The 16,744-nt window shown below is 56.7% G+C and overlaps 1 protein-coding gene across 2 annotated transcripts; it reads left to right on the top strand.

Annotated features, from left to right (window-relative positions):
* Positions 1-2,736: 2,736 nt before the first annotated feature.
* SCNN1B (sodium channel epithelial 1 subunit beta) lies at positions 2,737-13,602 on the top strand. 2 transcript variants are annotated; one of them, XM_086473042.1, is made up of 13 exons: positions 2,737-3,047; positions 3,938-4,209; positions 4,264-4,412; positions 5,314-5,507; positions 6,180-6,283; positions 6,745-6,908; positions 7,360-7,467; positions 10,499-10,616; positions 11,238-11,313; positions 11,480-11,537; positions 11,821-11,882; positions 12,748-12,823; positions 13,237-13,602. In XM_086473042.1, the coding sequence occupies exons 1-13, from the start codon at positions 2,737-2,739 to the stop codon at positions 13,600-13,602; spliced, it is 2,058 nt and encodes a 685-aa protein (XP_086329168.1). The 2 variants fall into 2 exon arrangements, with proteins under 2 accessions (XP_086329168.1, XP_086329167.1); XM_086473041.1 differs by having other exon boundaries at positions 3,938-4,412.
* Positions 13,603-16,744: the final 3,142 nt, after the last annotated feature.

The following is a 16,744-nucleotide window of genomic DNA, read 5'->3' on the forward strand; positions in this document are numbered from 1 at the left end:
CGCCTGAGGATGCTCTTCCAGCCAACCCCATCCCCGTCCCTGTCCCCATCCGTCCCCGTGCCTGTGCTCCCGCTGGCTGGTGCCCCGTGGGGCCGCGGGATGGAGCAGCGCTTGCAAAGAACCGGTCCCATAGCTTTGACATTGGGGAGAAATCGATCTGAATCAGTTTAAAGCACATCTAAACACTTCTTTAATCTCATTTTCCACAGTGTGGCCTGAATTTAACTTAAAAATGTGAAAAGGCTGCCCTTCAGCACGGTGTTTTTATGGTTGGTGAGCTGAAGAGATAAGGCGAGGTAGAAGGCACTCTAGTCTGGGCTTAAAGCTGATTTGGAGCTGATCTTCCACTTCTAGCACAGCATCTTCCCCTTGCTATTGCTGGCAGCATGCTGTGACTTTAACTTAGGTGGTTAAATGGAAATAAATTCAAGGTGGAGAACAAGTGTATCGATGACTTCTGCAAAACCGTGAGCAAAGGTAAAGCAGCATCGAAATTAGCCGTTCAGAATCTTTAACTTCACTCGGTGATGAAAGCAGAGCTTTCACTCTGTGTGTGCTCCGCAGCCCATAAGTGTGTGTCTCAACATGGCCATCAGGAAGAAAAAAAAGTTTAAATTCAGCTTCAGGAAACAATATAGAAAGAGATAATTTCTTCCGGCAATGTCAGGTTGATGAGCAACCCTCAAAGATCCGTACGACAAACTGGGAGCCTTCAGTGGAACTGGGAGCCCTGGGACTCTCGGCAGGAGCCCATGCTCCGTCCCTGGCCGGCACGGTCTGCAGGCAGCAGAGCAAACAGGCTGCGGGGCGTGCGGCCAGTCAGGTCCAGCCGGGCTGGATTTTGCCCAGCGCCATGTAGTCGTGTTCTAAATTTTAATCTAATCTAAATCTTTCATTGGATTTCTTAAAACGTGGAAAATATTTACTAGTTTGCCTTGCTGGTCTCTCCGGGTAGAAGTGTGTTTCGACGAGACCGTTTCACAAAGCAGAGCCCCGTCCCGCGGCCGTGCCCGGGCGCTCGAGGTCCGGCGGGCGGCAGAGGGCTCGGGCAGCGCGGCCGCGTCTCACACCTTCCCCGCAGCCGGGGCGATTGCGCAGAGGCCGAGGTGGCGGCTCCTGGTTTCGTTACGGTCCTGCCCAAACGCCAGCCAGCGCCTGACACAACGTCAGCTCCTTCCACGGGCAAACCCTGCTGCGGGCAGCCGGGGGTGGGCACCTCTGGGGCACGGCGTCACGCAGGACGAGCCAACGATGCGCGGGTGGGTCGGGGGTCCGGGAGGTCCGGGAGGTCCCAGTCCCAAGATACATGTTTATTGGAGACCAAAACGCTTTCACACGGGGGTAGAGGCTGCCCTCGGATCTTGGAGGAGGCAGCGGGGGTTTCTTCTTGCCAAAGCGCCCTCCCGTCGAGACCTGACGGGGCTGGGCCACGTCTGACATCACAGGTAATGGGGTGCACAGTGAAAATCATCACCTCTCGTTGCATCACAGAGCGAGACACCACAAAATCTATTGGTTTTATCCTTTTGTCAAACACTGTCTGTACTACTCGGGATTTGGCAGATCTGGCCAATAAATCAATGAATCAGTATTACCTTTTTTTTCTTTTTTTGGGGAAGGCGGGCAGGACACAGCTGCTCCCACTCCCCAAGTGGCCTGTGCACACCCCTCACCTTCCCTTCGTGCCTGTGCTGGCCTGTCTAACAGTAACCCCGCGTTAATCTAGTTTCTGTCTTGCTGAGTACCGCTCGTTATTGAAATACTGCTGGATTATTTCAGCACTCTGTCTTCTGGGACGCTGAGTTGTATGCAGCATTAATCTTTAATTCTGTTCCCCTACAGCTTAAATTTGAAAAATGTTCTAAGCAGCTGTTTTGAAATCCTGCCTCGGGATATTAAGATTTAGTAACACAAATTCTCACCTTAAAATAGCAGCACAAAATGTTCTATTTACTCACAATATGAATGTAAAATATGCAGCATCCCTCACATGAGCAGTGGAAGCATACCGATAGTATCTGAAAGACAAAGGAATTTGGTGGAAAAAACCAATCCGTTGTCCTTCCTCCGTCGGGCAGCAGCACTGAACAGCACGCCTGGTCCTGGGAAAGGGGCTGCTGGTTCCAGGTCCTCTTCTGCTGCCCCCTCCGATAGCCTGGCGCTCTGCAATACTGTTTTCTCGTGAGAAAAATGATCTTAAGCCCTGTATTAGCTTGAGCACTAGACGCTGTTAGCCTGAATTCCACCCGAAACCAGCTCACGTGTGTACCGCTTGGTCCATCTAGCGTCGGCCGAGGTTTCGGAGGATGTTGCAGCCGAGGCGTTTGCACACAAAATACCGACGTCCTCAGGAGTGACCTGGCTGGTTATTGCAACACCCGCAGGGCCCGGGGGCCAGCGCCGGCTGAGTCACGCAGGCAGAGCCGTGGCCAGCAGGTCCGAGGCACTCGCCTCCCGCGGGGCCAGGAGGGACCCCAGAAGCGACGTGACACAAACGTTCGCCACTTTCGGAACGGCGAGGCACAACCCTCCCCCTGGCAGCCCCCCGGGAGGTGAGGGGCTCTGTGCCGTGTCACTGCCACGGCGTGGCCCTGCGGAACCTCTGCTCTGAGTTTCTCCTGGGGTGTAGCACCGCGCCGCGCCACCGGCTCCGCTCCGCTTGCTGACCACACCGGTGCGCGTGGCCTAACGCAAACCCTGCCGTGTCGATTCTGTCTCCCACCTGCAGACAGCAGCATGAACCTGAAGAAGTACTTCATTCGGGCGCTGCACCGCCTGCAGAAGGGCCCTGGCTACACCTACAAGGAGCTGCTGGTCTGGTACTGCGACAACACCAACACCCACGGCCCGAAGCGCATCATCAAGGAGGGGCCGAAGAAGAAATTAATCTGGTTCTTCCTAACGCTGCTCTTTGCGTCTCTGGTCTTCTGGCAGTGGGGCATCCTCATCAACACCTACCTCTCCTACAACGTCACCTCGTCTCTCTCTATTGGCTTCAAGACCATGAAGTTCCCGGCAGTCACGGTCTGCAATGCCAACCCTTTCAAGTAAGTTTTTCTTTGCCTAATTTACCCCGCCACGCTCTAACGCCCTCGGTTCTGCCGCTGGCATAAGGTGCTGTGACCTGTTCCCGTCCCGGCTATCGCATTAGAAGCATCAATGGACTCACGAAGTGTCACTAAAAACCAAGTAAAGGAGAACAGTATGAAGATGAACGGCTCAGGTCCAGAGGAGGGTTCGTGTGCCCGAGTTTGCCTGCGTCTCCCTACTGTATCCGTTAATCTAATGGTGGTCGTTGCCTCCCTGCAAACTTTCCCTGGCTCAGGGAAAACTCGAAGTTCAACTCACTTGTCACAACCAAAATCAGTCTCTCGATCTTTCCCCACAATTCCTTTCTTTCTCCTTCCTCACCGTGAACGTGCCTCTTATCGCTCACACTCTGGCCATTAAGAGCTGGTTAAACAGTGGTATCTGCTGGGAGCTGCAGTGATATCACTCGATCGTAATTTCAAAGGAGCGACTGATTTTTGTTGGAGTGCTTTGAATTTACATCCATGCAAGAGCGCAGCCCAAGGCAAGATGCTCTCCACCAACACACAGGCGTTACTTTGGGGTGGTTTTTTCTCTCTGCTTGGTAGAGACGTTTTGTGTAAACTGCAGTGAATTACTGAATTGCAGCCGGCTGGTGCTGCACTGGCAGGTTCACCACGGCAGCACTGTCTGTTTATCCCCCTGCAAGTTTCCCACCCGGTGGCAGGCTGCTGGGATGCCCACGTCCGAGCTGGTCGTGCTCTGCACGGAGGCTCCCATCATTCTCCAGTAAATCTTTAGGCAGCGATCCGAGGTCCCCAGGAAGGTCCAAGCCAGCTGTGTGGCAGACGAGCTGCTGCACGTCCCCCCGCCTCGACACCACCCGGTAACCTTCTCTGTCCTGCAGATACTCAGAGGTGAAGCATCTGCTGAAAGAACTGGACAGGCTCATCGAGGCGGCGCTGAAGAGGATCCTGCAGCCCACGCCAGGGAACAGCAGCGAGAACGCCTCCCCGCCGCTTGACCTGCGGCTCTGGCACCAGATACCCCTGGTCCTCATCGACGAGCACGACAAAGACAACCCCGTCATCCTGGACATCTTTGAGAGCGACCAGACTGCGGGGGGCAACCAGACTGCTGGGGGCAACCAAACCGCTGCGGGCAACCAGACTGCTGGGGGCAACGAAACCACTGCAGACAACCAAACCTCTGCAGACAACCAAACCTCTGCAGACAACCAAACCTCTGCAGACAACCAAACCACTGCAGACAACCAAACCTCTGCAGACAACCAAACCTCTGCGGGCAACCAAACCACTGCTCCACCTGCCCCAGCCAACATCATGTCGGAAGAAAAGAAGTACAAGCTGGCGGTGAAGCTGGTGAGAGGGACCTGTGGGAGGCAGCCGGGGAGGGGCGAGGGACGGGCAGCGCTGGGCGCCCCGGCAGCGATGCAGCACGGAGAGCGGCGTCTCTTCCCCCCCAGCTGCCCGCAGCCACGCTGCCTTGGGGCTCTGGTCCGGCTGTGCCGGGGCCGGGGGCTGCCTGTGCCGGCAGCACCCTCGGTACAGGGCACACGAGCCCGTGGGCAGTTTGCACGTTGCGGTGCGTTATTTCACTGCTGCAGCGCTGGTCGCTTGGGGTTTTGAGGATGGCAGCACAGAGGTATTTTTAAGGATTTTTAGAATTTCGGAGCAGGGTCTGACCCCCTGCAGGATCCCCCACCTGTGCGCAGCGCCGGTCGGTGGAGTCTGCCCACGGCGCCGAGGGCAATGCTCTACAGCCCGGGGGTCGCCCGGTGCAGCCCTGCTGCAGGGAGAGCCCGGGGCAGAGCCGGGGCAGAGGTGCTCCACGCGGTGCTGCCTTCACCTCTTCCTTGGGTCTGGCCCCCAAAATGCGGGAGAGGCTGCGGCCGCCGTCCCTGCTGCAGTCCTCACGGCAGAGGCACACGGTGGTCCCGCCACCCCCCACCCTCTGCTCCCACAGGGGCTTCAAGGACCGTGCCCGGCCAGCCTGTGGAAGCTGGGGCAGCTCCAGCCTTGAAGAATTGGCAAAAAAAGTGATGTTTTCTGTACGCTTGTGGCGGTAACGCTGGGACCGATGGAGAATCCACCCAGCTGGGGAGTCTCCCTGGGGAGGGACCCGCCGGGGGACACCGGCAGAGGTGCCAGCAGGGCAGGGCTGGCAGCAAGTCGAGCGCAGGGAGAGGGGGTCCGTGCCGTGCGCCCCTCCTGCCGTCCCCGCCGCGGGACGGGCTCCAACCTGCCGGCTCTGTGTCCCCAGTGCAGCCACCAGGGCTCCGACAACTGCACCTACAGGAACTTCACCAGCGCGGCGCAGGCGGTGACCGAGTGGTACATCCTGCAGTCCACCAGCATCCTCTCCAAAGTCCCGCTGCAAGAGAGGATCAGGATGGGCTACCAGGCAGAGGACATGATCCTGGCCTGTCTCTACGGGGCCGAACCCTGCAACTACAAGTAGGTGCCTGCCGAGCTCCCTGCCCTTTTCTGTCGCATCAGGAACGGCACAGGACACTGAAGGCAGGACAGCCTCGTTCTTTTCTCTCTCTAAGGTGTAGGTCAGCTAATGAAAGGGTTTCTGCTGGTTCTTAACTCTAACAACATTTGCCATGGAGGTTCTGGATGTGATCGTGGCTGAAAGGGGTTATTTTGGGGTAGTGCTGGCATGAGTTTTAGTTTTGGATGGGCCGTTTTGTTCATGACACATCGAGACTAACAGCATCCGTGGGACCTCCCCAGGGTATTTAGTGATAACCAGCTGCAAAGAGGGCAACAGAGAAAAGTTATCAAAGAACGAGATACAGCACCAGCCAAAACCTGTTACCGCAGTTCAGATCAAGCCATTCTTCCTCTCAGCTGTGTGACAGAGAATTCCTTTCTTTTCCAACAAAGCATTATCCCCAGTGGCTGCAGCTCAGTACACACCAGTACCTTGCTTTGCTTTTTTTTTTCAACAGCAGATTGATTGAAATTATATCAGCTGAAATTTCTGTGCAGGCATTCGACAAACGAAGCAATCTGAAGTGAATCCTCGATGTAGCTGCCAAGCACCGGTCCCACCGGGTGCATTATTGTATAACCCTTTAGTCCTTCCCGAGAGTCACAGTTTTATGTGCACGATTCTTCCAGGAATTTCACCCAAATCTATCACCCAGACCACGGTAACTGCTACATCTTTAACTGGGGCATGGACGAAGAGGCTTTGAATTCTTCCAACCCTGGAGCTGAGTTTGGTAAGAGAGAGCTCTGCTGGGGAGGAAGGGGCCGAAGGAGCAGGAGTGCCGGGAGTTACTCTGTCTCTGAGTACCCATTTCTGTCAGATATAACAGAGTTATGATTTCGGTGTCTCTGAAGCACTACGGCAGGGAGTAACAGTTTTCCAGGAGGGGATAAGCCCCCAAAAGGGAAACGTGCCACACAGAAACAAGTGATGTGACTGAAGATGTTACTTCACAGAGCTGTAACATCTGGATAGCCAAAGTACCTGAGGCAATGTCTGAATATTCACTCAGACATTTCCATCCTGTGCATTCACCATCACGTGTATTTATGCGCACACGAGGCTGCCGTGACAGCCAGACCCCGGCTCTTCCCCCAAGGATGGAGATTTTCATGCACAGCGGAAAGAAAATAGACTATATTTTCCAAAGACTCGTGTTTTGACACAATTCCTATTCTGAGTGTTTTGTCCCAGGGCTGAAGTTAATTCTGGACATCAGCCAGCAAGACTATATCCCCTACCTGTCATCCGCTGCCGGGGCCAGGCTCATGCTGCACCAACAGAAGAGCTTCCCCTTCCTCAAGGATCAGGGCATCTATGCGATGGCCGGGACGGAAACCTCCATCGGCGTGCTAGTGGTATGTGTGGCATTCCTCTCGAGCAGATTGTCTGAGAATAATGTTATCTGATGGGACTGCAACCAAGTTTGTTTTAAGTCTTGGCTGAACTGGCTCAAACCAAAAGAGTCAAGGTATACGCTAGCTGTGGGCTGGAACGGTTTATGGAGACTTTTATGTAACTGTCCTGGCAAAGCGCTTTATTGGAGCCAAAATACTGAGCTCGGGTCATTGTTCCCTCTTCCTTTGGCGTGTCAGAAGGCGCTTTGCTACAACGTGCTGCTCTTGAACACCCTCATCTGCCCTGATCCGCCCCAGGGAACGGGCTGCATCTCCTTCAGCTCGGCCGCCTGCGGTTCTCCGGTGGTTTTCAGAGCCAGGCGGGAACGCAGGAATGACAGTGTCTCATTGGCACCAGGGACCTGGGGAGGAGTGACAGCTACTGAAGTTTGCTGTTTTGGTTTTCTTTCAGGATGAACTGGAACGGATGGGCTATCCCTACAGTGACTGCACCAATAACGGCTCCGATGTCCCTGTGAAAAACCTCTATAGCCAGTACAACACTTCCTACTCCATACAGGTAACACACGTCTTTAAATCAAACAAGGCTGGCTAGGAAAAACTGTCAAAGCAGATAAAACCTTTGCTTAGCGTGCAGGGTTACGGGAGGATCAGCAATGCTGAAGTAGAAAGCATGACCTAGACACGAGAACCTTCTTTTCTGGTAATAAATCCGCACTCCAGTCTGAAAGTGCAGTAGCCCCAGGTTTGGGAAGGATCCCAGTGGATCCAGTGGAAATAACTGTGTATTGCAGGAGCAAGACCTGACGATGCAGGTATTAAAACTTGCACCAAAAGATACAGGACGTTGCTCCGGCAGGCAGCACAGATCAGCGCAATCTTTGGGTTTCCTTCTCACACCGAAACGGCTCGTACGGCCAGGAAAGGGATCAGCAGTCACTGTTCCCTTAGCCAGGCATGAGTTTTGTTTTGGTTTGAGAGGATGAAAATAGTAATTTCTGTAATTTTCCCAAAAGCCAAAACACAGCAGACCCCTGGGATCTCTGCGGCCGCAGGGCCCCGCTAGGAGCCTCCTACCAGCAAAGCGCCAGGTCACAGACAGAGACACGAACATTTCTGCCCCCGCACGTGAGCGCACTCCCATGCTGGTCCTCTCCTCCTACCCTGGCACCCCAAAGCAGAGCCTCTCATCCTGAAAACCAGGCAGGGTGAGAGCAGCCCAGGCCCTCGGTCCCTGGAAAACTGCCGCTCCTGCCGCTTTCCCCCTTCGGCTCCCGGAGCTGCCCCGGCTGCCGTCACCCCCAGCTCCGTTACCGCCTCGGCTCGGAGGGCAGAACCGCAGCGCCGGCCAGGGAGACCTCGCGCCCCCGTCCTGCCCAGCCATGGTCCATCCCTGCACTGGTTCCACCGGGAGTGCTGGGGACCGCTGGAGCCCTGGGGTGACAGGTCCGGGAGCCAGCCCCCTCCTCCGGTGCCGGGCAGAGGGTCTGGAACAGGCTGAAACCCCCGACAGCTCTGGCGAAAGGCAGGTCCTTATTATCATGGGAAACACTGGGAAAGCACCTCCTCCAGTGTGCCCAGTTGGGAGCACGGAGCTCCCTGTCCTCCCCGGGGACCCAGGTGGCCGCAGGCACAGCGTCAGCCCCCGGCACCCCCTGTCCACCCAGCCCCGGGCGCTGCAGAGCAGTTCTGCTCCTTCAAAAGGAGAAACTGCTCCTGCCGTGGCATTAGGGCAATTAACTCCCTTTCCAGCTGGAGAATGCCTTTTTTCCCCACGATTTCTGTGCTTGGCCGAAATCTTTCACTTGTAGGACGATCGGCCGGCGAGCGGTCGGCTCTGGTGGTCACCCGTGCCCAGCTGCCCCAGGACGGTTCTGAGCCGTCCCCGCCGCTCCGTGTCCTCGTGATAACCGGGGCGGCAGCGCCGCCCCGTCCCGCGGCGTGACCGGTCCCTGCGGCCCTGGGAAGCTTTCGCTGGGATGTTGGGGTGACGCCGCTTGTGAGGGTCGGGGGGCGGTGGGTGCCCCGAGAGCCAGCGGGCCCCGGGGCGCCCTGACGTGCAGAGAGCTCGCGTGCCGTGGGCACAGGGAACGTTCATCCCTGACAGGAGAGGAGCACACAGGGGGGGTTCCTCTCCTGAGCCCTCCTACGCTTTTTCATCCTTTTCTCTAAGGGAACTAAGTCATTTTTCACCCTGGAAATGCCTGCTTGTTTTGTATGGGAAGTGCAGACAGACCTTTGCCTTTTCTTCACTTTAACATCGGGATGAGAAAGTGGAGTGTTTGTAAACCTTGAATCTGTAGAAAAATAGAGTGTAAACATTAATAATCGCTGGTTAATTTGTAACCGGCCGTAAGAGAAGGGAGAAGCATTTCAGGAGGGTGAGATCTGGCAATAAGGAAAACATCAAAACCGTTTTGGGGGTTATTTACCAAAGCCTGAAGAACACACCCCGGACAGGTGGGAGGGCTTTGGTCTAGCAGGGGGTTTTATATTTCTGCCTTTATGTAATTGTAAGAGTTGGACCACTTTACCCTGCTTTTTAAGGTGCTTGTATAATGTTTAAGCAAATACTTGAAATGATTGCATTATTACTTAAAAGTTGCTAAATGCTGACGGGGGTTCTGTGTCCGCGTAACCCACGTCACTTCAGAGAATTCTCAGCAAAGCCAGGCGTTTCCACCACCTCCCGACTGCAGTTAACTCTGTAAGCATCTCATGTCACACCAATTCTCTGGTTGCTCTACCTAGCTGGAGCTGTTAAATTTAATCATCTTTTCATAGACTTTGTTATTGCTTTGTGCACTGTTTCATCCAGAATCCCACTCCCATCTCGGATGATTAACTTCATGCCTCGCTGCACTAATGGCAGCGCTGCAGCCCGGCTCGCAGGCTGCCAAAGCTGCGGCTGCAGTCCTTTCAAGGAGAGAAGCAGATGCACAGATAAGATGATTCAGATTTCTCAAACCTGCTCTTTATGTTGAAGTATTTTTAGAGTCCTGGCTTTAAAGTGGAAACCAGTCCTTTGTCAGTCTGCCGTGTAAAGCCTGGAGACAACAGCAGTGTCTGTGGGTGCAACAGAACATTTTAATTCCTTTTTGGAAACTCCACATTACTTCCATGAAGCCCTAAAATAGTTCAGAAATGAGCAGTTCTTGTGCGAGCAGGAGCAGGCACCGAGTTCCCTTCTGCTCCTGCGAGGTGACTGACCCAGGGCAGCCCACAGCCGGGACGTGCCTTAAAATCTCCAGGAGCGGCAGCGAAATCGCATCCTGAAGGGAACCGTCGCCGCGGTGCAGCTCTGCCCGTGGCAGCTCACCCACCCATTGCCGCTGCGAAGCCACCGTGGCTCGTGCCGGGCTCCCGGCGCGATGGCGATGCTCGGCGGGTGCCGGAGGAGGCATTTGGGCAGGGACAGGCTCTGGCAGCTTCAGCCTTCTCAGTGTGCAGCCCCAAACCCATCTGTTCTGTGCAAAAAGAGGGAAAATACCCCGGAGCCGAGGAAACCTCCCAGCCAGCGCAGCTCCAGCGGCACGGGGGTGGGCAGGGGGGGTCGGCCCATGTCCGAGCATCTCCTTCCCTTTCCCCAGGCTTGCCTGCGCTCCTGTTTCCAAAACCACATGGTTGAAACCTGTGGATGCGGCCACTACATGTTTCCTTTACCCGAAGGGGTGAATTACTGCAATAACGAGGACACCCCCGGCTGGGGTAAGGCCGTGAACAAAACCCATCGCACGCGGGAGGGCGGGAGCGGCCGCGCGCTCGATGCTGTTGAAAATCAACAGGCGACTGGCTTTTGCCTACGGAAGGGCTCCCCCGGGTCAGCGCCGGGAGAGGGGGCGAAATCTTGGTCCTGGCCACGGGCGGAGGGGCCCCAGCTCCCGCGGGAGCCTCTGGGGACCAAAGGGAGAGGAGACGGGGAACCGCTCCAGGCCGCCTCGCCTGAGGAGTTCGGGTCCTGACCCGAGCCGGGCCGGGGCGATGGGCTCCTGCGAGGGAGCAGGCGGGGGCCGGTGGCACGGCTCTGCACGGGCAGCCCCGGCGGCGGCCGCCCTCCCACCCCCGCAGCTGGGCCGAAACCCCTGCCACGGGCCAGCTGACTCCAGGGGAACTGTCTGCAGAAAATTAACGTTTATTTTTTATTTATCATGAAATTGTCTGACCGCTTTGCCCGAGCTTCTTAAGGAAGGGAAGGTTAGAGGGGAAGACAGCAGACTTGTGCAGCAGGCTCCTACCTAAATCTTTATTTTATTAAGTGAAACAGATACAGTCCAGTAAGCGGGGTCCTCATCTAAACAGATGCTTTGATCTTTTGTTTTCTCCAAACAGCATATTGCTATTCATCACTGAGATCAAGTATAAGGCACAGGCAGATTTGTATTGACTCTTGCAAGGAAACGTGCAAGTAAGTACCTGAGCCAGGGGCAGCCGTGGAGGTGGAGGGGATCCCGCCGGTCGGGTCCCATCAAACGGCAGCAAACCAGGGGGGCGCTTTTCTGCGAGAACTGAAGTTCCAGTGACTTCAGAGAAGGGGGAGCTTCTGTACCTACGCTCTCCTTTCCTCTCTCCAGCGACACGCAGTACAAGATGACCATCTCCATGGCAGACTGGCCGTCTGAAGCTTCGGAGGTAACGCTGATCGCTTGTTTTGAAGCATTCATTAGTAATTCCCTGTCCTTAACCATAGGAATCACTCAGTATTTTCAGAGCTAACGTCCGGGTAGCAAGTGCCTCTTTGCTAAATTACACATTTTCAGCGTGCAAACAGACAGTGGTGCCGGGGACACCCCCGTGGCAGCTCTTCCTCCCCCGGGATCCTGCGCCCAGTCCTGCAGCTCCCTCGGGTTCCTGCCCCAGCAGGCGCCCAGGGACGATGCTCCTGCTCCCTTCTGAATGAGTTCTGTTTTCCTAGGACTGGATTTTCCATATTCTGTCTTATGAGAGGGATATGTCAACAAATGTGACTCTGGACAGGTAAGGGAAAGGAACAATCCCTTTATCTTCTCTGCTGAGCCTGTTAACATTAGATTAACATGAGCCTTGGCGATGGGCCAGAGCACACGTGTGCTAATGCAATGGCAGGACAAGACTTGGCACATGTTTGCCTGGAAGATACATAAAGCAAACCTGAAAGGCAGTTCATGCACATCCACCACTCTCCATAGTGGCAAACTGGGTCAGACAAACTCAAACGTGCAGGTAATTAAAATCAGCGTTAATGGCAGCACCTCCGATCCGAGGCACGTAGGAGTCCGGCAGCTCTGAGGCTGTGAACTGCCAGGATCCAGCTCCTGGATCGTAACGTTCGTCCCTTCGTGCTTGCACCTCTGGATCTGCCAACAGCAGCAGCAGTAGGGAGGATGCAGCAAAATTAGGGTAACGGCTGAGTTACCCTTTGAGAACCCGAACCCTGAATTAGGGGGAAAAGGAGGAGGCTCTTCCCCAAGGAAACAAAAAACTAGAGAAGCAGGGAATGGTTTCCCAGATGGTGGCTGATCTGCACACGTTAAGCCCCTGTAACGCAGTCGGTCGTGATGCAGCCGCTCTGCCCGTGCCCACAGGGCACCAAGGAGGGGTGACGGCCCCTCCAGACCAACCAGGGGGATTGGGGAAAACAAAGCCAAGGGCCCCAAAGAAGCTTCCAGGTGCCCAAGCGCTTCTTCAGGAGGAGCTTCAGAACCACGTCTCTCGCCCCTTCGCAGTTGGGGGCACTTCTTGACTTCCTCCACGTGCCAGACAGAGGGTTCAGCAGCCACCCGTGAGCAGCTCCGGCCGGGCTGGGCGCAGCCCTTCCCGCAGCCCGCCTCTGCGCTGAGCTGCTGCCGTTTGTCCCTTACAGAAACGGGATCATCAAGCTGAACATTTACTTCCAGGAGTACAACTACCGCACCATCTCGGAGTCTGCCGCCACGACGGTGAGTGCTCGTCCCTGCCCTTCTGCCCCGTGCCGCCACGCGCTGCCAGCGCCCGCCGAGCAGACGCAGAAACAAGTCCCCCCCGGACACAGAGGCCGGGCTCAGCTCCTGGAGCCGATCAGCCCTGTCCGGAGATGCCCCTCGCTGGGACAGTCTGCCGAGCCCCTGGGTGCTGCCGCTTCACACACCTGCCGCAGGGAAGCTGCCTCTGCCAGCCTGTTCTTCCCCTCCACCTCCCATCGCTGGTCCCTGAGAAGCAGCAGCAGGGAGCACAGCCCCGCGGGGCAGCACCCGGGCGAGGGACCCGAAGGCAGGTCCCGGGGGCAGGAGGAGCAGGGGCATCACTCGGCTCGGCACCGGCACGCAGGGACAGGGGTCTACCGCCCCGGCTCACTCCGCTCTCCTCCCCACAGATCGTTTGGCTGCTGTCGAGCCTGGGAGGCCAGTTCGGGTTCTGGATGGGGGGCTCGGTGCTGTGCCTCATCGAGTTCGGGGAAATCATCATCGACTCGCTGTGGATCACCGTCATTAACATCATCGGCTGGTGCAAAGGCCTGAAGCAGAGGCGGGCGCAGGCGCGGTACCCGGACGCGCCCCCGACGGTGTCGGAGCTGGTGGAGGCTCACACCAACCCGGGCTTCCAGCATGAGGAGGGGGGCGCCCTCCCCAGGGACGAGGCGCTGCCCCCCGAGCCCGGCACCCCCCCGCCCAACTACGACTCGCTGCGGGTGCAGCCCCTCGACGCCCTCGGTCCCGACAGCGACGCAGAAGCCGAGTGAGCAGCGCGCCCCATCCCCTGCCAACAGCAGGCTGCCCTGGCCCTGCCCAGGCTGGCCCTTGCTGAGCCACCTTCTACCCTCTGTCAGAATCGGGAGGGAACTAAAACGCCCTGCCTGTCCTCCCCTCCCCTCCCGAGAAGCAGCTCTGTCTAATAAACCCTGTGATAAACCTCGTAGAGTCGGTGTCCGGCTCTGGCTTTAGCACGCGGCTCGTGTCCATCAGGACTGCTGCACAAACGTCCGTCACCGCTCGTTTCTGACGCGGGGGCAGTGGCGGCGGCGGGGGGCTGTGGCCGGGGCAGGTCTGGACATCCCGACGGTGGATGTTGGCTGCAGCCGGGCGATGCTCAGCGTGTGCTGCAGCTCTGCCGCCCCGCGGGTTGGACCTTCTTTCGGCTTCCGAGGTCCCAGCGTTTCCACCCCTCGACAACAGCAATGGAAAGAACGGAAAAAAAGCTCCCTTGGCCGGCGGGGGCCGCGGGTGCCCTGTCTGTGGTCGCCGTCAGGGTTTGCCAGGGCTCGCGCCGCGGGTGGGCACGGCTGTGAGCGCGCCGGAGAGAAATACTCCAGCCCCCACCGAGGTTCAGGTGGGGGAAGGAAGCGCCCGGCTGCTTAACAGCACCACTCTGGGCGATAAATAAATGAATTTACAAGTTGCCTCCGAGTTTCCTGTTGGCAGCGGGTGCAGTTCAGCGCTGGCAAGAGGCGGAGGGCAGCGGCTCGCCAGAAGGGGAGGTGCTGTGCTCGCCCCGAGGCAAGGGCGGCCAGGGGCTTCGGTGGTCCCCGCACGGGCAGCGAGCTCTCCCGGCCCCCAGCAGGTCCCGGCCCCCGCCTCTCCCAGGAGCCCCCCACGACCCACCGGGAGCTGCCTTGGTGAAGCACTTCTGCAACACCTCAAGAGGAAACACAACCGTGTGGTCACCCCACGTGACGGAGAACGCGATGTTCCGGGCAGGGTGCCCGAGCAGGGGGTGGCGGGGGCGGCAGTGAGGGGGGTCCCTGCTCCTTCTCCGCCCGAGGCACCCCGAGCACGGGGCGCGGGGGTGCGGAGCTGCCGGGGCAGAGCGTGGCGAGGGTCCCTCCATCTCCCCTCGGCGGCGGCGGAGGGCCGAGTTGCTGACGACCACCCCGAGCAGGACCGAGGAAGAGGGGGCAGCCTGCCAGACGAGATGCCGGCACGGCTGATGACACGGGGGAAATTCTGCGCTCAAAGTTCATTGAAAAAGTCAAACCCGTCACAACCGGCGGATAGCTGATCCAGCGCTGCTGCAGCACAGCTCCAAGATAATAATGCGTAGAGTATTTGCAGTCTTAATTTTAAGACTGGATTAATGAATTTTTAAAATTTTATGGTTACCTCCAAAAGTAATAGCAACCTAAAACAGAGTTTTCATTTTCTGTTACTTCTGATACCTGAGTTTTTACAGATATTTTCCAATCTCACTTGGTGATCATGAGAACAGGAAGCTTAACCACTTTTTTAAAATTAAATTCAGACTCTTAAACATCAAAACATTAAAATAATCACATTCTGAGCCTGTTTGGGTTTTCTGCTGCTGAGATGGAGGATCAGGAGAGCCGCCGTGGACCCGTGGTGAGCTCCTTCACATCCTCCCGGGTTCCAGCTCCGTGACTGCCATCCCAGCACCTCTCGCCCAACACCTGCGGGGTGCTCAAAAACGGGTGAGTTCACGGATCCTACAGAGCCAGAGCAGATCTAGAAACCGGAGCCGCAACGAGCAGCAAAGGCAGCGGCGGGTCTCGGGCTGCGGAGCTGGCCCGGCCGGCGGCACCTTCCCGAGCCTGCGGGGCTCGGCCTGTGAAAGGCGACAGCAGGAGGCAAAGGACAGCCCCGAAACTCCCCACCTTCCAGGGCCAAGGCAGGCGGGTGGGAGAGGCCCCAACGGCGAGATTCACCCGTCTCGCAGCGCCGGTAAATCAGAACGGCGTGTTCCCCGGCAGGACACGGACCGTTTGCTACAGCAGTTACGGCGGGTTTATAGAGGGCGTCTGACAGCTAATAAACTGGGAAGTGTCTCAGGTACCTGACTTCAGCTCTTTACCCGCGGGCGCTCTCCCCAAACGGACCGACTGCAGGTAAGTGCCTCTCCCTGCTGCGGCAGCAGCGCAGCCGCGGGAAGGCTCAGCCGAGCAGCGCGTGGGACCGGCACGGAGCTGGGCACGGAGCTGGGCACGGAGCTGGGCACGGAGCTGGGCGGGGGAAAGGCTTCACAAATCGCAGCCAAACGAGACACCTGAGACTCAGCACAGCAGCAAATTTCCAACTCACTTGGGGAGTTTTTTTAACACTTTTCATACTCTGAAACAAAACATCTAACTGAAAACCCTGCCAAGGAAAAACCCAAAACATTCCAGAAAACACATTTTACTTCCCTGCTCTGGAATTTCTTTTAGGTGCCAAAACTTGCAAAACCCAAAACCTGTTCATAAAGCACCTCTGCTCTCCTCACCGCCCCAAACTGCGGTTTTGGCAGCAAAACGTCACCAAAGCCCAGCTGAGAACAGCAAAGGAACCTCAATGTCACTCAAAACCCATCCTGCTGGTAAAACACAAGCCTGTACCAACACATCACATGTGCTACAAAACACAGAAAAGATGTTGATGTGGCAAAACCAGGCATGGGACTGCCCAGAAGAGAGGCAGCTCCGGCAGCCAAGCACGCAGTCACACTGGGAGAGGACATCAGGCTAACGAGTCCTGAGAGGAGGACAAGGAACAACGGCCGTCCAGGGGAAAAATGGCCAAAAAGCAAAGACAGCAGAGATGTGCGGATCGGGCTCAGCACTGACCAGAGCAGCCTGACCCAAGTGAAGGGAAGACGAGAGGAAGACGCGGGCACCCGGAAAAGCCTTAACCCCCTACGGCATCTGGGGGTGGATGAGCGGAGGAGAGACCCGCAGAGGCAGACAGAGGTGAGGGGCAGAGAGGTGTCCTTTCCCCGCCACAACAGCGGAGCTTCCACGGGGGTTTATCCAGCGGCCTCACAGCCGGCACGCCAGTTTGGGGACCTCTGCCTTCTGTCCCGTTTTCTCCCAGGAACGCAAACTTCGGCTAGACAGCTGTTTTACAAAGATCGATGTCCCGAGCTTTAATAAATTCTACAAGAAAGCAACACTTTCA

This window comes from Leptosomus discolor, chromosome 14, assembly GCF_034619465.1.
Source record: "Leptosomus discolor isolate bLepDis1 chromosome 14, bLepDis1.hap2, whole genome shotgun sequence".
Classification (NCBI taxonomy): Eukaryota; Metazoa; Chordata; class Aves; order Leptosomiformes; family Leptosomidae; genus Leptosomus; species Leptosomus discolor.